Raw genomic sequence first — 22,276 nt, 5'->3', positions numbered from 1 at the left:
GCCACTCTGGCAGCACAACGGGACCTTGGAGCAGGGGTGGGTGACCCAGCCTGTAACTTTTAAACAACCTTAACACAAGTACACAAGACAGCAGGCCCCGGATAATTTCCTTCAGAGCAGGTGAAAGGTGACAGTGCAGCAGACGGATACGAAAGCTCTTCAAAGCTGCTCTGACAGGCCCCCACGTTTTGATCTATTATGCTTTTGATTTCTGATCTAGTAACAGACACGAGAGTCATGCTGTCATTTCATGGGAGTTTACACGGCAAGAGGAATTAGCTGTGTTACAGACAAATGGAAGGGTGGCTTGAATAGCAGGTGTTTTCTGTTACAAGCTTTATGCCCCACATTGGTTTGTGGGAGCTCGCCGCCTGTGAAACCTTCCAGCATGGCTGGTGACCAGCAGAAGTGGAAAAGGAAAAGCTAAGCCTATGGCCACGAGACCCATCTAGACAGGCAGAGAAAGCAATGAGATACATTTCCCACATGTTGCTGACTGCCGACAAACAAGTGAAGGTTGGACAGCTCCGTTCTAGTCCATGTTCTCAAGGAATTTTTAATAACATTACCATAAATTAAAAAAGAAAACCCCTCAAAATCCCCCGAATCAATCAGCTTAACTCGCACACTCCCTCCCTCTCCTTTGTTTCGTTATCATCCATTTCTCCACGTTCTCCAGCTACACGAGAAGCTTTCCAGGAACCAGCCACCCCACTTGTTTCTAAAGAGCGCTGTATGATGCTGTGTAGGTAACGTGGGATGTCAATGCAGCCAGTTCTGCGTGCGGCTGCTAACGGCGCTCCCGGGCAGCTATTTTTAGGAGCTATCTAACTTGAGAAATGTGGGAGAGAACAGGACAATGTGATAAATTTGTGTTGAGATACAGAGATGACCTTTTTGTTCTGAGGGAATAGGATCCCAGCAGCTGTGCTGAATGTACTGAAAAACATTTGTATTTCTCATTAACACCTGAAATGACAAAAGCTTGAATTATGTTTTGTTGTTGAATTTTCTCGGGCTGCTTTGCCTGGTTTTGGAAATGCTATTATTTGTTTTCAGAATTTAGGATATAAAAGTATTATTTCCATTAAAAAGGCATTTCAGTCTTGCTTGGAACCTAACCAGTTTCTAATCCAGAAAGACTTTGGCCTGCAAGCTTAATACACATGATACAGTTCATAAACAATAATAATATTCCTTGCTTAGTTTTGTTTGAATTCTTTCCTACAGTGAGACGCCTGCTGCTCTTAGGCCAATCTGGGAATTGATGCAGTAGAAAGATTCACGTTCCTGAGAGCAAAATAAGCCCACTAGAAAAGGAAACTGTCCATAAAGTCTCAATAAATATTCAGTGAATTCATTTCATGCCTAAACGAATTTAGGGGAAAAAAAACCGTGCCTACAGGGATGTCTGTATAAGCTGCTTTTTAAATGCCAGCTTCACAATAAATCAAGTCTGTGGTAAAATAAAATAACAATCACATACTTCAAACTACTAGATTATACGATAAATCTCAGGTATTAACCTTGGATTTATGTTGCAACACTTACAAAACCACTTGGAAAAAAAAAGGCAAAAATGAGATGAAAGATTTGCACAGAAGCTGCAAAAAAAATTCACATCATTAAAAGGAACCAATGCTACATTTTATAATGCCAAATAAGAGACATTCTAACTTACAGAGGCATGGTTTGGATTAATCAATATTTCCTTCAGTATCTGGTTTAACAGAATAAAAACAAAAGGCACGTCCTTCTCCCTCTCCCCCTCTCTTTCATATCTCTCTCTCAAAATAACACAAGAACCATAATACTAAGCAGCCTTTGTTTAAAAAAACAGACTGTACATACACATGGTAATTCTACAGAACAAATGTTCAGCAAAGCTCTTAACAGTACCTATCATTCTCCAAGGTACACGTATCTATACACAAAATTATTATTATTATTCTTTTTGTTGGACTCCATGCTGACAGCTGCTGAAAATTCAGCTGGAAAAAAAGAAATTATTGAAAATCTTTTTTCCTCAAGGCTGCAGCACAGTTCTGAACTTCTCTTTGGAAAAGAGGTTTTAGTGGCCTCAATAAATGACATGTTTAGTGGATTTGGCTTAGAAACTAACCACTTCCTAAAGTAGTGTTGTGTTTGTCCCCTTCCTGTGTTTAACGTCTCTGCAGAGAATGAGAAACGCTGAGAAGGAGAAAAACAAGGTTTCTCCTCTGTGAGCAGCAGAACAAAGCGAGCTGGGGTCTTCTGGCATGGTCCCTTAGGGTTGGATTCTCTGGTGGCAAATAAGGTGGAAACACAAAAAAAAAAAAGTCTTCTGTGCAGCTGAGGCACTCATGACCATTCCCATCAGCGTAGATGCTCCAGTGTCAAAAGCAGGCAGAGCTCTATTTGCAGGCTTCCCCTAGCAGAGGTACTAAAACACAACGCCCTCTTTTCTACCTAGTCAACTACTTTCATGAAACCCACAGGATCTTAGTATCTTCAAGACTTCTACCATTTTGTGAAATGTCCTTAAGAACCCAAACTAAGCAAACAGTTGCTCTTGGTGAAAAGCCAAGTGAAAAGCTGTGGTGATGAATACCATCTTTTCGCTACTGGAAGCCAAGACAGCTGTGAATCCATTATCAAAACACACAGACTAGCGGGAGACTGAGGTAACTCGGTTAGAGCTGGGAAAGTGAGAAACAGCAGCGTGCATCAGAGGCCTCCATGATTAAGTGTAGCTGGCACAGATCTTACACAGTATTTTGAAGAGGTGATAATTTTTGCAGGAAAATAATTCATAAAAAATTTGGAAGCTGTTTCTACAGACATATTGTAAAGTAAAACTTCATCCAACTGTGGTTTCTGCTATGCTGACCTTCCAACAATGATGCCCCCCTCTTGCCAATTGGTTAAATAATTGTTGAGCACGTTTTGCTGCTGTAGTAAACCTGAGCAAGTGGAAAGAAAGCAGAAAAAACAAAAACCGACCTCAAGGCTGTACAAAGGCAAAATAAGTAGCAAATTTTGGCTACTCACCAAACTGGTTATTTCTGCAATGTCTCAATGACCGAACAGTATCTGCAATCATGTGCTGCAAAGACAAGATATAAAACATCAGTGCAAAAATCTGAGATGAATTCTGTCATTAGAAAAGCCTGAAAAAAATCTCCTTGCCCTACACTGTACAGCAAAAAGCAACTGTAGTAAGGTAGAAAATGAAGACAGCAGGAGAGAGACTTTGCTCTTTGTCTTAGTGATAATATATGATGAAACAGGGTTAGTCTAGAAGGTCCTTATTGATATCACACAGATTAAATGATAGCAACTCCCTAAGAGCCCATGGAAAGTAGTAATGAAAAATAGCCAAACAATTGCTTATTTTTGTTCCTGTGACTTTTATTAAACTGAAAGCCTACAGCAGGGAAGTCCTGTGGACTGGGTGGGTGCTTCTGGGTTCAACCCCCAGCTTTAGTGCATTATCCAGGACATTTGGTACTCTGCAACCTCTCCTTCTGTCTCCATGTGTTGTCTAATTAGACTGTAAGCCCCTTTGTGGCACAAGACTACACCTTAACATATACTTGTATAATGCCTAGCACAATCAGGCACCAGTATTAGCTAGGCAGTTTTCTGCAGTATGAGAACCAACACAAAAAAACCAGCCCATAGCCTAAATGCTGCAGAACAAGCACCCTGACATCTCTGCAGACACGTAGCAAATAAGACTATACTGTAGGTATACTCTTTTAAGAAAAGCTGGTGCTAACAGGAATATTGGATGTGCACTTAAATTAAACAGAGGAAATAAAAGGTTTAAGTTTGGTTTCTCATTCAGGCTCAGGTCTTCAACTTACAAAAACTGGAATTGTTCACTATAAATCAGTGGAGTGTGCTCATTTTCACTAGATGTCGCCCAGAAAGTTCTTGAGGCATTACTTTTTTTTCTTTATTTGACTGCTTCTGTAGCAACTCTTCACCAAATCTAGTAACTAATTTAAGCAAATTGCAGTTAGCAGGAATGATATAATAGCTCATGCAAACAGCTGATGCTCTTCTCACATCTCCTTCAAAAATAATCAGAGGCAGAAAGGATTAACTGTCTTCAGCAGAGTATGTTTAAGACCAGAATGACGAAGAACAGCTCATCTTTCAACACCCTGGGAGTGGCTTACAAGGCTCCTCCACAGAAAAGCTTATCACAAGAGCACGTTTAATGGAAACTTCATATTCCTTTCATCAGTGAATCAAAATAATTTTTCTTGTTACCCGCTGTGCTTCATTTGCCATGAAATCATGCAATCTCTTGTGCTGATGTCCTTGCACTGATTATAATGAAGTTCTAATGAGATGATCTAGATTTCATGATCAATAGTATGAGTACTGGGAGAGCTACAACTTCCACCAGTGCTGCTGCTGTCATGTTTTCCAGCTGATACCCTTTGCATTTGGCTTTTAGAAGTAAGAGAGATCCCACTATCATACACACTGTCATTCTTTGCTGTTTGTCCTTTGTAGTCAGTCAGTGTAGGGGTCCATCCCAAGACTGGCTTCTAAAGGTGATGCTCTGGTAATGGAAGAACCTCTTTGTGTAACACTCTCTTAAAGCAGAATCCCAAATCTTCCGGCTTTAGTAGCCTAATTAGGCATTTCTCTCTGAGTTTTCAACCCTCTGGGATCCAATTGTAATACAGAAAATCAGCCAATTCATCTGCAAAGCAAATGCTATTTCCTGACTGTTTAAACAGGTGCTTGCATACCGTTAGTGTGATGAGTAACACACATTTCTTGTGGCCTTTCAGCCTACCAGCTACCTATGATCATTAGCACTCCTTTAACCAAGGATAGCAAAAACTCAGGCTTGGGAGTTGCACAGATATTTGAGGGGTGGGGGTTGAGAGCCTTGAGCTGCACGTACACAGTCCTTACAGCTGAAGGCACTAGGTAAGAAGGTGTTATCTAAAATGTAATGGCCATTGACCTGTATTAGAATTTGCTGGAGTGTGGCTAAGGCATGTCATTGCTAAGATATGGGTGATGGCTGACTGGAGAAAAAAAACTGAAGAAGCCACATTTCAGTGAAGCAGCTCAGTAAATACCATGGAAATACCTTGAGATACAACAGTATAAGACCATATTTTCATTTATTCCTTCAGATTTAGTTGAGGAAGTGGGTATGGTACTAAATATCGATCTAACACTATTCTAGACTAGAGTTTACCCAACACGGAGTTAAATAAACCACTGCAATCCCTTCAACTTTTGCTAAAACTAGGTAACATTCCTGAGACAACAGATTGTTTCATTTTCTTCTCTTTGCAAATTCCCTTCTTTATATTTTGAATTCACTTTGTCTTCACTGCAATCACGTCATGTCAAATCAAGTTCAGCCACGATAGGATTGTTGAGGCCATGATGGTCTAAGAATATAAAAGAAGCAGGGATTGTAGGGAGAGAGAACATCTTTTATTAAACCAACTGATATAGTTGGAAAAAACAATAGTTCAGACTGACAAGTGCTCCTTCAGGTGAGATGCTTAATGCAGAAATGAAATATTTCAAAATACTGATCCAAATGGAGACACGAGAAACCATCTTTGCTTTGAAATTCGTAAGCAGAAATTCTATGCATTTATGACAGTAAGTTCCTTCCCCAAAGCAGTAATCTGCTATGGTAGAATAATTCTTTTCTTCTTTTTCTGCAACAGCAAATTTGCAGGTGAGGTTCAGTGGCTTGATCCAACCCAAGCAGGAGTCAATGTCAATCCTAATTTTATTCAACAGAGGCCAGAAAGTGCTCAGCACAGTATAGAACACCAAGGAAGACGTTCTTCCTTAGGACAAAGCCCTTATAATTAGAAAAGAAACATGAACTTATGTATACGTGATCATGTGTGATGCATCTTGTTAGTAAGTTCATGCCCATTGACTAAATACCTTAGCATCCAAATGAACCAGTGTAATAGGGGTACTGCCTGAGTTTCCACTACATTCATATTTAAATCTCTCCTAAGCCCCCACTTCCTAAGCTTGCACTATTGCCTGCATTCATATGTACACAGGGCTCCGTGAGACAGCACGTTCCTGAGGGCGTGATCTGACTAATAATTTGGAGGAAGTGTCAGTTTGAACAACCCTCACCCCGACACCATCACCTCAGACTCTCCCCCTCTGCCATTTAAAATGCCCATTATCCATTTGCATGGAAAAGGTGAACTCCTGGCTCACTGAGGTCAATTAGCAAAGCTCCCATTGCCTCTGGAGACACAATGGTGACAGAAAGGATAGGAAATCTTACCCAGCAAGCCCAGCATACATTAAACGTATACATGATGAAACAACAAACAAACAAACTAACAAGGTCTGGCTAAGACTGGAACAAGAATCAGATCCTACATATTCACTAAATAAATATATGGGCCAGTGGGGGGATTTTAGTAACAATTACTGTGCATCAAGGGCTAGTTTAATTTACATGTTAATTGGATGTACTTCCAAGAGGCAATGAAGAAGAACATGCTAATGGGTTTTATGCAAACACCTAAAGGTCAAACAGTTAATGGACATGGGACAAGAAAACCTTTCATTAAATGCAAATCAGTATTCTTGTAAACTCTGCAACAAGAAAAGGTACAGAAATCAAATAGAAAACACAAAAAGAGGAGCTCAGGTTCAAAAGTCAAAGTCTACATCTGCTTGCAAGTTGAAAGACAACGTACATTGTGATAGGATGTGAAAATAAGTTCAACATCTGGTTCATGAGTAACTCCATGGTTGCACGTTCATTCTCAAACAAGTGTAAACACATGGAGAAAATAGTTGGGAACAATTCACCAGGCACAGCCATCTGGACTCACAGTCCCATAGCACATCTAGAGCAATTGGGAAGAACATTTTGGTTCCTTGATCAAATACTCCAGGCCAACAAAAAAAAAAATATTCACAGTTCACAGATGTGAACTGTGGCTTTCAGTGCTACAAAAATGTTATCAACAAAGAAATGAAATATGCAAATTAGAGAAATCAAACCTCTGTCAGTACTATCATGCCAGAGTAGATGTCATATGATGTCTAGAGTAGATGTGGCCAAAGATACAACGTCAGTAAGTGCCCTTCTACATAAAAGTTAGTACAGTGGCATTTACAGTCAGTTTAATTCATATTTCAGGCATTATTTTCTTCACCATCTAACCTAGATCAAAAATTTTACTTTCATTTAAGATGCCTGGAATTAGCACACCAGTGGCAAGTGATAAAACTAGAGAAATCTTTTCTTTAGTGTCTCAAGAAAAAAAAAGGAAACATAATTCAGAGAAAGCTGAAGCAGGAGAACTTAACTGAGAAGAACTAGTCCATGAGGTGGTGCAAAGGAACAGATCTCACTGGGAAAAAAAAGAATGAGTGGACTGTGTGGCAGTGATGCTGGCCATTACTGGCTTAGCCAATTTACACAGAAGTGGAGAAGGAAGGAGTGAGAAGAGAGAGGAGCAGAGGAAAGGGGCAGGGGAGACAGACTGTTGGCTGTTTTATCTTGCTTGCTCTTTTTCACCCCTGTTTGTTTCTTCCTGATTGAGCCAGAAGAAAAACTTTTAGTCTTACAAGATAAGGAAAGGAAAGGGAAGAAGAGAACGTGAATCTCTGAAAAACAGGAAGGACAAAATAAGCTTACCAGCTTTTCAAAATTAACAAGGTTATCCAGAAAAGTTTTATTTCCTTCATGGATGAATGTTACATCTGAAAAAAAATAAAGGAAAAAGAAATATTTTTCATGGCTGTGTTGTTTAATACAAAGAAATAAAATGACTAAACAGCAACAAGAAGAAAAAAAAGAGGAAAGTATCCCATTAAGGATTGACACAATACCTTATAACAGTGGAACAAAAGCCTAATATAGTGATGACATGCAGAGATTATTAGATAACAATACTATGTACATATTGTAACAAGAGGATTTTCAAGTGGGAGCATGGATTTCTTATTAAACCTGGTCTGTGTTACTTCTGGGGTGCGTATCATACATAGGATGGCTGGGAGCAGGCGGGGGCATCCAGAGGGATGGCCCTGCATGGCATGCCTGCTCTCCCCACCCTGCGGCACTGATCTGGCCACGCTGCCCATGGCTGTGCTCGGGCTGGGGCTGGCCGGTCCCTGAGCCCAGAGCTCCATGGGGGCAAACCTACCAGACACTGGAGTCGGCTCTGACAACCCTTTATCTCTCTCTGTGGGACACGATGACTCTGAAGTTCTCCCCAGAGACACGGGCTACAGCAGTGGCCAGCCGGGGAAGCTAAACGTAAGTCACCAAACTGAAGTTCAAAGCCTTGAAATAAGTATTATGGTTAGGGAAAAAACACTTTTACGCAGTGGTGTTGGAGAGAATTTGCAAGGGCAACAAAAAGGTCAGTGAGAGGAAAAGGAAAAGGTCTATATTTGGCTCCAGGAAGGGAACTGAACACGGTGTGATGAACTGGAGAGGGGGGAATATCAGAAGAAACAAATGTTGCTAAGTTAAGATTGCAATTAAATCAGTAGCTTGAGGTCATTTTCTCCATTGTTCTAATGCGTCTTAGGACACAAAGTGAGACCTATCTTGGACATGAAATATCAAGGACATGGACAGATTGCCCATGGGGACTGAAGCTCTGACTCCGATAGCGCATCCTCTGGGTTACTGAAAACACTAGCAGGAGCACCACCACCATGCCCCCTATCAGCTTTCTCCTGGATGTGCGGGTACCCAGGAGTGCCAGGAGAAGACGGCACTATTGTAATGAGATGGCACTCCAATACCATTACTTCTTAAAAGTCACAGCTGTGTCTGCCAGCAGGCACACAGTAAATGGGCAACATCTCCCTCTCCCAGAGGTGCCAACCTCCAACCCACCAGTCTAATCGTGCATCTCAGCATTCCTCCTGGGCTCATCTCTAGGACTCCCTCTGATGCCCACTTGGTCCCCCTAGTTTCAGGGGATTTTAGGACTGGGAACCTGCAGCTGATGCTGGGGGATGCTTTGTCACCCCGCCCCCATCCGCCTTCATCCTCCCCCAAAACAGTCAACCTGATTTATTTCCTTTTGTTTCAAAGACTCGCTCTGTGCCCGAGGGGCATTTTGTAATTGCTTAGAATGGAAATGTTAACGGCTTCGTAGGTTGGTGGAAACCCGGGGCTGGGACTCACTAGGCAGAGCGCTGCAGGAGGGGTGATGGAGAGCTCCCGTGCCCCCAGGGCAGCTGGGCTGGGGTCTGCCTCGGGCAGGCAGGATACAGCCTGGGCAGGCAGGACGCCAGCCCAGCCAGGCAGGATGCCAGCCGGCACTCCTGAGCAAGTGGGGCAAGCATGGGATGCGCTGGGGTTGCCTCCAGCACCTCTCTGTCCCTGGGCAGGATCGTAAAAATCACAGGGAAAGGAAGGAGTGGGGCCTCTACACCTCCTCTGCTGGGCTGCTTTGGGGCACCCAGGGAAAGGGACAGGGAAAGGACAGGGCTTCAGGACACAGGCTTTACTTGTCTCTATATCAATGCAGTTAAAGACTGTCCATCACTTCTAATGAAAAACTCATAGTGGAAGCAGAAATTTCCACACAGCTTTTTAAGTCAATGACCGCAATGTGTATAACTCTGAGGGTGGAAGGAACCACCACAACCTCAGTTGTTTACTTTGCAGCCAACAACTAAGAGTCTAGATAAATTCAGTGGAGCAGAAAATTGCATCTGAGCTATATTGTAAGGGTACATCACAGTATTTTATTACATATTTGAAAAATCTGCCTGATTTTCAAAAGCTGTGTCTGTGTGCTGTAAGAGAGCTCCGCATTTAAATTTAATTAACTTTAAAAGGACACTCTAAAGTTATTTTTCATAATTAAAGAAAGGTTATTAATGATTTTCAGTTTTTTCTTGAAACTACTTTTGTTCCTCTTGTGTTGAAATACAGTAATTTGTTGAGTTACTAATGATTTCTATGCTATCCATGCTTATTTTATTGGTCTTGGAAATAACGTTAATACAAACATGCTTGACAGGGAATAAAGTCCTACATACTGTGCAATACTTTGGGAATTACCAAACTTGGCAACATGTCCTTATGGATCACTGTATTGAAGAAAGTTACTGTATTAATTTGCAAAGTCTCCTTGTTATCTCCAATACATTTTAGAGACATGAATGCTGCTTATGTGCATGTTCTTACACATCATATTGTAGTGCTGCGCCAACATCATTGCTGCAAGTTACTTGCCTGCAAACAGAGGCAGCAAACATAAACAAGACATACTCGAGAACACTTTAAAAATATTGATTTTGAAGCCTTGATAATTGTATCCATCTGAATTAATGCAAACTCCTTTGATGTGTGCAAAGAGAGGAAGTGCCTGATGGCTCCTGAACTGTCACCGACTGATCTGGAGAACTGTCTTCAAACTCGCAGCAGCAGCAGCTTGGAATAAACAGCCTAAAGAGAACACTTTTGGAATACAGGAATAATCATATGAATTTGCCATGTTCAAAGACAAGGCAATTAATAATTAATGACTCCAAGACAATGGAATATTTGAAATACCTGCCACTTAATTAGCTGCCCAGCTCACTGCGTTAAGCAAGTAGTGGTATTTTATTTTAATAGATTCTTAAAATAATTTTTTTAATAGTAAGATTTCATTTATCTCTTTCAGACCTATAAGAGACTTGAAAATCCCCTCCTCTCAGGACTGACAGATGGGGCAGGTTCTGCCTTCAGGGTGACACCAGGCAGGTTCATCCTGGCGAGGCAGGGCAAGCGTCTCAGAACAGGCATCTCAGAACAGCAGCGCGACCGAGGCCACTGGTGTGGGTGCACCCAGCGCAGCCGGGCGGCCCTGTTCAGGAGCCTGCAAGGTCTCACTTCTCCACTGAAGAGGATGTGGCCAAAGCAATGGCACACTGCTCTGTCCACGCCTGATGGGAAGGTACTACAGTTTGAAAACCTGTGTGAAAATTGCCTTCTTCCCCCTGTCTTAAAAGGCAGCTGTTTATCATCCAGACCAAGTGCTACCTTGTAGATACCACTGTATCTGCCACATACTTCTCATAAGGCCACCTGAAGGAAAAGTCACCTTACACTTACTTTAATTAACCACAACGAAGAAGAGCAGCCAAGCTTTAACATTACCTTTCAGAAGTAAGGGCATGAAGGGGATTTTCGGAGATTTCATTTTCTTGAATGCATCTCTGTAAGCTTTGTGATTCAGAGAAGGGTCCTACAAAACCATTTGGGTAATAGAGAGAAAAATCAATAGGCTATAAAAAGAGCAATTCTAAATCCATTACAGGCTTATGATCTGAACATGATTTAGATATAAAAGGTTTCTTCAGGAAATGAGGTAGATAAAGGTTTTCTAAGCTAGGTGACTTACTAAACTGAACAGGAAACGTAAACAGTGAAAGAAACAAAAGCAATTACGTTCCTCTAGATGAAGCAGTACTAAAATGGGAGTAAGCTGCACAATAGGTTCACTTGGACTGCTCTGTAATTTCCCCACAAATTTCTATTAGCAAAATCTCTTAAGCTTACTATCTAGCACAAAATGTATCCCAGAATGTATTGCTGATTAATTTCTTCTTAAAAAGAAAAACAAAACAAAACACCACCAAACAACAACAAAAAAATCCCAACAAAACCCGCTCTCAGATCAATGGAGCATATTGGAAATTTTCAAAGAAAATAAGAGAGTGTGTTTCAGTGGTGGTGTGTAAGTAATTCAAAAAGTCATCTCAATTTCCCATATAAACGAATGTTTTTGTACACCAGCTCACACAGAATCTTGAAAACACATTAATTTATAAAGGACTCTAAGTACAGAAGCGTGACAGCCGTTAAAGGCTAGATCTCACACCCCCTGCGCCAGGCAGTGATCTCACCACACACCCGCTTCCATTACAGCCAGAGGAAACACTTGTTTATTCAGCTTTGATAATGCTGACAAAGTCCCTTAGCCTCAGATTTTGATTTTTTTTTTTTTTTTTTAACTTCAGCTGTCCTCCTTTTGTCCTGATCTGCCGCACATTGCTTTGGATAAAGGCTGATTAACCATTAGAGCAAAAAAACCAGCTTCCAAATTGATGCTGGGGAACTGACACTACATTCACCTCTCTCTGCCCTTCCTCCAGCTGTCAGGAATACAGCCTTTTTCCTTTTCGTGTTTGGAGACCACCTCTGAGCTCTGGAGAGCTGCGTGGCCTTCGGCAAATCACAGATCTGACATGACAAGTTCCAGCTCCAGACAATAACAGGCAGCCTCCAAATAAATTAGGAAGAAGGCAGGTAAAGACAAGCAATGCTGTTCTGCTGTCAACACCATACATACCGTCAAACTTTCAAGTTCAGTGAAAAGTTTCTTGAATTTCCCAGGAATTTTCTGAAGTAGGGAAAACAGAGAAAAAAAAAAGAGGAAAGTTGATTTAGGCAGAAAAATGCTGAGACTTTTTTTCCATGAGACTGCCATGGGTGAAGCGACTACTGAAAGTATCGACAGGCAGTTAACCTCCGCTCCAAGAACCCTAATTACAGGCCATGTTCAGTGCAACACCAGTGAGGCACCAGACCCTGCAGCCTCACCTCAGTGACCTGCATCCTTCTTTTATGGAAACTGCTTGCTAGCAGCTGTTTTTATTTTCTTTCCTAGCTTCCATGTCTGCTGCATTTACCTTAATATCCGTATCAAGTTAGAAGCAGTAACCCAGGCTGAGAATTCAGATACTGTGATCACACCCAGGTTAAATCATTTGTTGTAATCAATCTTCCCCTAAAACATGGGTTCTAGAAATTAACAGGCATCACACTCAGTGCTGTTTGATACACCGCCCCCAGTGCTGACCAGTGTTACTACTGGCACATGCTGTTGCCAGAGAAAGAGATCTTTCCTTAACAAACAATTACTCCATCTCTGGCATCATCCTAATCCCACAGGGAGGTGCACAAAGCACCTTCCAAGGGAGACCAGGCACAAACTACCTTCTTGCCCCACATGCTAACACCTGCTCTGCTCCACAAGCATCTGCTTCCTTTACCTCTAAGATGCTTTAATGGATTTACCTCATTCTACTCAAAGCAATTGTTCTACAGTTTGAATTTTGCTGCTGTTATTTCAGCCTTGAAGAATGGTGTGTAGACCTTAAAGCCTGTCTATTTTTTCAAACCATACTAGTTAGTGTAGTAAAAGATATCCCCTCTTAGTACAAATCCTGTCTTGTCTTTGTCCTTAGACCCTGACAGCCACAGTGACAGTACCAAGAGAAAAGAGATTTAGAACAATTAAGATTAAGCGGATGTGCTGTATGATTAAAATGCTAAAATAACTGAACATGGAATTGCAGTTGCACATTTTTAATATCTTCAATCAGGGAAAGTTAGGCTCATTAAAACACTGCACACTGTAGAAAAAAAGTAGAAGAGTATGCTTGGGAGCATACTACTTGTTTAAGAATTCAAGTGCAGAGCCAATATAATTTCGTGTCTAAATGGTTGCTTAATTTTAGGTGGTTTCATTTACATGTGTAAGTAATTATAATTAATTTATAAGCATTGCTCTACTTTCTATAAGTCCCATTACTAATGCAAATAACCTTCTGCTTTTGAAATTTCCAGTGCAGTAAAGTTTTACAAATAAAAATAATATGCATGACTTCATAAATATTTTACACACAGAAACGTGACATATTTACAACGATACATATGCAGATGCACTCCTTGTTCCGAAAAGCAATATATTCTGCTCTTCCTGAGAGAAGTCCACAAGCAGCGCATGATCTCCAGAGGTCTCACCACACAACAGAGTTCTGCGTGTTTCTGTGTGGGAGAGATCTAGACCATTGCCACCAGGTGCCTTTGATACAATACTTAGTCCCGTCCACTCTCCTACCAAAGCCCAGAGGAACGGGATTAAGGCAACCCGCCAGAGCAGGCAAGGGCAAATGTTCCCTAGAGGGGCGTTTTAGAAATAGGAGAGACAAGGGGTTTCTGTACCATCATCCTCAGGTATGTATTCTTCTCTAAGATTTTTGCTTTACCTGTTATTTAAAGTTAGCTTCTCCTTGCCTATCTGAGTCCCTGTAAACTCCTCCCTGCAGAAGCAGTCACTGCCCTTGTTTCTCTGCGTGGCAAAGCCACTGACATATGCAGTGGTGTTTCCATATGCATGACTCCAGCTAAGGGGGAAGACTTTGCTCTGGACAGTGTTAGATAGGTTTGTAAGTCTCTGATGGCCGTTTGGTTTCAGCTGTTGGTGCTCACGAGTACCTCCAAGGCAGGAGATCACAGCTGTTCTCTGTCACTTTGTATTCCAGATTGATATTTTTTGAGTACTGCCCGCTTGTGGTGTCGGGGGCACAGGGGAGGGATAAGGCTTCACCCCATCACACTAAATTACTCCTTCCCCAATTTTTGGTTCATCAGCAGATACAGTAAGTTTGCAGATACTACCACTCAATAATTTACTTGGATGGAAAAAAAAATGCACAATATAAACACAGATCCCAGTGGGACCCTCCTCTAAACATCCCACACTCTGTCTAGCAACCGGTAGTTTCTTTAGCAGATAATCTCTGTTCTCCAGTATGGTCCTTATTCATGGCCCATTTCCTAACTTTGTTGTTCAAGATGAGCAGCTGCAAAGGAGCTCATAAAGGAGAATTAAAGAGGGTTTATTTCTACTTTGTATTTTTTCTAAATGAAATTATTCCATAATAAGGTATTGCTTGTTTGGAGCCACCTTTATAAGACTTTCTGTTCTGACACCTACTTAAAATGCTAGGATAATTTACCAGACTTGGGTTTTTTTGTTTTTTTTTTTTTTAAAGAGGGTAAGATCTCCTTGCTTTGTTCTTATTTAAAAGCTCTGGAAGGACACATTTAGTTTTATTTGAATAGCTGTGTATCTAAGGTTTCAGGTCACAGAGAAGTTTCTCTACCGACAGTCACTCCATGTTTGATTTTAGCACGAAAAACCAATAATTAGAAAGAAAAGGTAACTCACCAGCATACAACCTTTGTGAGAAATGGTTTTGACAGGGTCTAAAAGATATAAAGATGCATCTTACCTCCCAGGTCTGAGACAGCCGGCTGACAGATGCAGTGTTGAGACCCATAACAATAGCAAAGAACGAATTCAGATTTCTTTGGGCTTTACAGCTGTGGAATAAAAATATGAATGTTGTATTCTGATTTTTTGTACTCGGAATCAGAGATAAATGGAATGCACAGGTATCCTAGGTTACTGACTCCTATTTCAACCCTCAGAACTAACATACAATCATCTTCCCCATAATGAACTCATTAAATGTCCTCTCATGACCACCTGCAGTCTAGGTGATGGGGTCTCTAAGAAGTTTTTTAGCAAATGTTCCACTGTCTCAACAACCCTGTTGTTGGCAGGTTATTTTTTCCCCTTTGCTGTCAAAAGTAATTTTCCCTTTTCAATGTTCAAGTTACTCTCAGCTGTCCTTTACCATACAGAATAATTCCTTGACCTCTATTCTGTTGTATTATAAATATTTTCATCCCCTTTTTCATCTTTTCTGTAAATTGTACATTATTGGTTCCTTCAATTTCTCTTTGTGGTCATGGCCTGCAATCTACTTTTCCATACTGTTATTATCCTTCATTGAATTCTTTGTAATTTATTTTAACTTTTCTCTCATGTGTTTCCTTCTTTCCAAGGAGATGTAGTGAGACAGTGGAGAGGGAAGGAGAAACATAATTACTGTTTTGGCTCTAAGTTCTTACACCTTTCTCCTATGCAAGTATAAAACAAATATCAAATTATTTATTTGGAACAGCATCACACTTTGTCCTTGCCTTTAATTTGTCATCTATTATCAGCCAAGGACCTCTGTCACAGTACTGTTCTTTACAATCATGCATTTATTTCTTCAGCTCAGTATTAGCATTCCCTAGCTGAATTACTTTGCATCTATCTAAATTAAATCTTATCCTACTGTTGTTTGCACATGCCACTAGACTCCTTAGATCATTCTTTTTTTTTCTATTCTCCAATGCATTTGCAATCCCTCATCATTTTTATTGTCTGAAAATCTGATTAACGTTCAGTCTACATATCCCTATAAATTAGTTGCAGTTAGCACTGGTTCCAATACAGGTCCCTATGGAATTTGCTTGATACCTCTATTCTTTGACATTTTACTACATACGATCAGACCCTGCTTATTTTTAGTCCATTAGGAAATTTGAAATCCTGAAATATTGAGCCCTTTTAAAAAAAAAAGATTCCCCTTCTCTTGCAGATTCTTGAAGACCACTATAAACATACGTGTGCATGCGTGTGTAAGAGTGAGAATCCTCTTTTAAGATAATTTTAAGTAGGAATTAATCCACTGCCTTCACTGGGATTTATCATCAGGGAAAAGTACATGCCAAGGCCTTAGACTGGAAACTCGCCAGCACTTGTTACAAGTTTTATAAAGCTTGCACTCATTGCCGTGTACTATCTTGAGACGGTGTATTTCTCACTTCACTTCAGCTGTCTTAAAAGTTAATCCTAAATTTGTTGCTTAGACTCCTTTTATCATTAAAGTCAGGCAGCTCCCAAAGGTAATTCATTCCAAAACAAGGAAGGTGTCCAGCGCAGCCTGGATAAGCAGTCTATTGGATGGGCCCATTTCTCACAAAGAACTGTAGAGAGAAGGTACATCTTTTACAGTCGGCCGCTGCTTGGGAAGCAAGAAGGCTGCTGTTGTAATCCATTTATTCTAACCCTATGTTGACCTGTTTCTCTAACTCCTCAACATGTTCATTTCTAACAACATGCTAATTCATTTTCTCTATCAAATCACTTGTTTTCTATTTTAGACTAGCTCATCAACAGAAGTGTAGGTATCTGTGTTTCAAAAACTCTGTCTCCCTTCTATGTATTGACACACTTGTGTAAAAGCCTTCCATTTTCTTCAGGTGCTCCTCAACAGTGAAGCACACAAATGTTGAACATGAGAGAGATCTTAGTCCTGGTGCTTTGCCGATAAGGTGGAAGTCAGGAGACACAGATTCCTGGCCAAATCTGAGAGCAGAGAATAGGGAGCAGTCAGAGCTGCTCACAGCTCCCTACCTCTCTGCCTTAGTCATAAACAAAACATCAGAGCTTCTTGGCTTGTGCCTCATGATGACAGTCCTGTGCTTAGCACACCATCCTTCCATCCTAATTACTCCTCTTTCATCAACTCTTCCAGAATTGATGAGATATGACAATGTCTTCTTTTAGAAAGCGGCTTTTCTGATTAAAAAAAGATCCCAAGCAAAATACACACTTAATTTGGTGTATCCATTATTTCACCATCTACATGCTATGATGATGGGTGCTTCCGCAGTGCACTGGGAGAGCCTACCGTTTACTGACAACTGTATTTAGTCTCCACAACTTTGACTTTTCACTTAACAGAGATGGAATTAATTCAAATAGAGCAACATTTTAGTCTGGTGACAAATATATCCCTATTCATGCAGGACAGAGATTAAACTTTTCCTGGAATGCAAATTAATGGTACTGTGGTGCAAGCAAGGCACATAGATCAACTGTTTTTGATGTAATTGGACCAAACTTGGCCATTGATACGGCAGAAAATGAACGTATTACTGGATACCATACAACTTGCAAACTAAATCAAATCCCATTTATGAGTTACACTAGATTAGATTAGATTAGAAGAATTCATTTCACCAAAGGCACTGCTTCAGCAGAGAACAGTCCTTTCTATGTAAGTGCCTTGCAAATTAAATCAACCCAGTCGATGAAGGGAACAAACTATGCATTTTCCATGAACATGCATATTCAAATATTGCAGAAGACCAACAAGCGGAGAGAGAGGCGAGGAGAATGGTTGCACATATTTAAATTGCTTCATTTCCTTGGTTTCTAAAATAAGAGTGATTACAGAGAAAAGAACTCTCTAGGTATAGTATACATTTGTATTCTGTTCCAAGGCATAGAATAAATGCCAGCACTATTTAGTAATAGTGCAAGAATAGACCATCAAATCTAATTAATGAAGAACCCCCCCTCCAATAAATAAAAGAGTACTCCAGAGAGGATTACATGGGGCAACACCTTACTGCAGCTAGTAGGACTTTCGAGATTATAACAGAGTTTTCGGGTTTCGGTGTAGTCTTTGGTGAATAACTGTGTTGCTGCTCAAATAGTTTTGTAATATGGTCCTCAGGTTATCTCTGCTAAGAAAGGAGATACCTCTGCACCATCAGGGATTTTGCAGTTGACGCTGCAGATACAGCAGCTAAGCTGCTGGGGAAGATTTGAGCAGCATAGACTCTACCACATCTACTTTTGGCCAGTGTTTGCTGTTGTTATTTATGGACTGTTTTATCTAGGTATGCTTACTACATTATTGAAACACAGGATGACAAATTAGTTTTCTTTCTTTGCTTTTGCACCTACTTCTCTTCTCACCAAATAAAGCATGTGAATTCAAGGATTTTTGTTGCAACTTTAGTAACTTACTGGGCAGCAATCTTGATGAACTTTTTGACTAGCTGTACACGTTTGCAGAGCTGGCTGCAGAGGAGTATCTCAGTGGCAACCCAAAGCTGGACCTCGTTGCATCTTTGAAGCAGAAGACTGAGATTCTCGGTGTTTTCAGCACTGCCCTGTCTGCTGAACGTGAAGTATATCAGCTCTTGCTGGAAGACATTGACAACGTTATTAGGGATATAAAAACAATTTAAATGTAAATGAATTCTGAATTATTTAGATGTTTTTGAAACAAGACCTGGTTACAAATGGTTATTTTTTCATTATCCATGAGCAAATCACAAATGATTCAGGGTCCAGGTTTGGCTTAGCAAAGTCTAGAGGCTTATTACAGTAGGCAGGTGGACTCGAAGTCCTGCAAGACATGCTTATCTTGTGAGATTTCCTGCAGTTCCACTTCTGGCTACAGCCAGGTATAGGACATAAACAATCTGTCTCTTTCTGCATTTCATCGCTTCTGTTCCAGTATGAAAAAGCAATTATATCAGACCATTGCAGAATCTGAAAAATTTCCATTCAAACTTCTTCCTAAAAATAGCCAAGTTTTCATCAACAGAGGTGTGGGTCTTGATGTCTGTGCAAAAAAACCCACTTGACCAGCTCTAGATTTAAAGTGTCTAACCTGAATAGAAGAATCTGCAATGAAAGATCAAGGAAAGCATCTGATGAGAAGCAAGGGTATTTCCCATTCATTTTCTCAGAAAGCCAACACGCTTTTCAGTGAATGATACTCTCAAGTGACATTTTGTACTGTTAACTGCGTATTTTACTCAGCAGCTCACACCAGAACCTATCAACGTCACTGAAACAACCCAATGGGCACTGAAGTGGGCCATTATCCCATTTTATAAAGCCTGCTCAGTATTTTTTATCTCACTGAAGCCTAACAAGAACAGTAATGTGACCATCTAGATTGCTGAAATTGTGAATTCTTTTGTGGTTAAAGTGATATCAAGGAAAGCTATTTGTGGAGTCCTATATTTACTGGAACATTATCGAGTGCAAAGGACAATCTGCATACATAACATATTCACACAGAAAGTTTTCCGAGAATAATCATGCTTGTCTACTCTCTTGAGGCAAATCTCAATAAAACCCACCAGGTATACAGGGAACATACGAGATGCCCCAGCACAGGGAAGTTACAAACCCTTGACAAATTTTTTCAGTATCAAGAATTGCAACTCTTGGACCTGATTCAATGCCGCCACTACTGAGAGCTGCAAAATCATGCTGTCATGAAGGTGAACTGAGCATCAAGGAATACTCATGCTCCAAAATGCATCATAATGGCACAATGCTGCATGACAGTAATATACCTGGAAGTGGACGTGGTGCTTCTTACCTCATGAATTGCATTGAAGAGGCTCCAGTCAAAGTTTGTTAGTTCTAAGGCAAGATCCCAGGTGTTGATTCCCAAAATTCTCACAGACCTTTGCTGCAATTCCTCATTTTCAGCAAATGGGTTCTAAATCAACAGCCAAGAGCAAAAAAATCCTCAGCAAATGCCAAAGTTCTGCAATGAAACAGCTACTGGACCAAGGTACCAAACAGAGCTGAGTAAGTAATCTTCTCTAAGTGCACTCTGAGGGCTTTTTCCCCCCCACTAATCAGAATCAAGGAGTTACAGCCTATCTAATAAATAGCTTGAAACAGGAAATGGGTCAATAGGATCAATGATTTGCTATTGGATTAGGCCTTCTCCCTCTCTCTCTCTTTCTCTAAACCTTGAATATAAAACACTGACCAAGTAGACAGCATAATGAAAATAAAATCCCTGAAACCATCAGAAAACAATCTGAATTAAGACACCAGGAAATTTTTGTATTGTAAGATAAAGGAATCATTCTGCAAACACAACGGATTTAGAATAAATACACACAACTTGCCCACCAATCCACCTTTACAAATAACATAAATCCATACATTTTATGATTAATCTACTTCAAATGTAATCACCAACAAACAGTAAAACTCTGTGGGTCCTGATTCATAAAAGTTACTTAGCATATTACTGTGGAGTGCACTGGTACTGCTGGTGTTAGGGGTCATTTGACATTTCCATGATTAGCTCAGATTTTCAAAGGTTTGCATTTCTCTTGGGTTTTTTTTACCTCATCAGGCTGAAACTTGGCACATGAACCATCTGCCAAGATGAAAGATTATTCTTATCAGTTAAACCATTACTTTGGTGCTATATTTCTGACAGTTACAGCAAGTTTTGTGATTTTTATTATGTAACTAATGAAACTAGATTGGCTGTCACCTGTCTGTACTGGAAACCTTCTCTTAATATTCGTGTTTTTAGAGGTGGCTAGAAAGCCGGAGATAATGGGGATGACAGATTACAATGATAGCGGCATGTCAGCTCTTCGGGGCACATTGATCCAACAAAATGTAAATAGACATTTCTCATCCCTAGGATGAATGCACAGATCCTAGCGGTACTGACAACACATAAAAGTCAGTTGCGATACCGCCTCTGTGCTTTCCTCGAAACATCTGCATAATTAGCAGAAAACTATTGAAAGCGTAATTCTTTGAGTGTCTGACTGTTCCTGCCTCACTGAGGTTCTGGGAAATCATGGGGGCAGAGAGTTTGCAATCCTGGTTTCTGAGGACAGAGGGAATGAGAGACCTGCTGCCCTTCGACTCACTCCCCTCCCCAGCACCAGCAAGAGGATGGAGAGACAGACAGACAGAAGGAAGGGAACAGGACATACCACCATCAATTTATGCCAGCGACAGACTGACCATGCAGCTGCCACAACACTGGGGTCACAATGATGCCCAGTAATTTTGGTAGAACTCGCATGACATCTATTTGTACATTCTACACGTAGTAATTCCATGGAGTTTGTCCATCACCTTGTATGATTATGTACCAGCCACTTTAAGTGTTACAGAGGCGGGGGGGGGACGGGGACCGGGAAGTCACACGGGCCCTGAATAATCCTCATCCCATCCAGTCCTGTACAAGCACAAGTCAGCTTTTCCAGGCTGATGTAGATTGAAAGATTTAAGCTGTACAGAAGCTTTGGTCTATTTGAAATTGATGAACAAATTCCATTACTGTTCAATCAAATAAATGCTGTTAATGCAAGATATTTTTTTTTCAGGTATAGAGCAGCTCAGTAAGCTTTACAAAGAAAGCAAACAATAAATTCTGTATTGAAAAGGCCCTCTGACAGAAATATTAAGTTCTTGATTTGGAGTCAGACAAATCAAAAATGGGAAGTACACAATACAGATCCTTACCAAAGAATCAGTCAGATCTTTTCGGTAGACAAACATACGACTGGATGACTCGAAAGATTTTGAGATAGCCAAGTCATTTGGTTGTAGTTCATGTTTTTCTGTAAAAACAGAAAACAGAACGAAAAAGCTTCAGAAAAGGAGTAGAAGCTGTATATAAATATGAGAAAAACATTACAAATATATTTGTAAAGCCACATCAACTTCTTAGAATGTAACTAAGCATCAAACCCAGTCCCTGTGGGGACCATCATCTCCACACTATTCAGGCACAATAAAGGCGAGATATCTCTGATGCTGGACTAGATGCTGGACAAAAACTTGCAGCATCTGCTTCCAACCTGGACTTCACATAGGATAGAACAGAAAGACACCCTTAAATCATTTAGTCTAACCTCCTATGCATTATAGAACATTTCATTTCAACCCAGTGTATCTACTGTAAATGTAGTGACTTTTGTTAGAGCAAAGTGTCTCGGCCTCCAGAGACTGAGCTGTTGCAT

The 22,276-nt window shown here is 40.5% G+C and overlaps 1 protein-coding gene across 3 annotated transcripts in view; it reads right to left on the bottom strand.

Annotated features, from left to right (window-relative positions):
• The window catches only part of RAPGEF5 (Rap guanine nucleotide exchange factor 5), a 164,994-nt gene that overhangs the window by 4,071 nt on the left and 138,647 nt on the right, over positions 1-22,276 (bottom strand). For 2 of the 3 annotated variants that reach the window (XM_050891459.1, XM_050891460.1), the window contains 8 exons: positions 21,777-21,874; positions 19,864-19,986; positions 18,489-18,667; positions 15,064-15,154; positions 12,333-12,383; positions 11,138-11,225; positions 7,661-7,725; positions 3,031-3,085 (listed from right to left, as the gene is read on the bottom strand). In XM_050891459.1, coding sequence (XP_050747416.1) covers positions 3,031-3,085; positions 7,661-7,725; positions 11,138-11,225; positions 12,333-12,383; positions 15,064-15,154; positions 18,489-18,667; positions 19,864-19,986; positions 21,777-21,874 — 750 coding nt within the window. Of the gene's footprint in view, positions 1-3,026; positions 3,086-7,660; positions 7,726-11,137; positions 11,226-12,332; positions 12,384-15,063; positions 15,155-18,488; positions 18,668-19,863; positions 19,987-21,776; positions 21,875-22,276 lie in introns of all 3 variants that reach the window. The other variant, XM_050891461.1, reaches the window with a different exon arrangement.

Source organism: Gymnogyps californianus, chromosome 2, assembly GCF_018139145.2.
Source record: "Gymnogyps californianus isolate 813 chromosome 2, ASM1813914v2, whole genome shotgun sequence".
NCBI lineage: Eukaryota > Metazoa > Chordata > Aves > Accipitriformes > Cathartidae > Gymnogyps > Gymnogyps californianus.
This window is presented reverse-complemented; position numbering and strand designations above follow the sequence as displayed.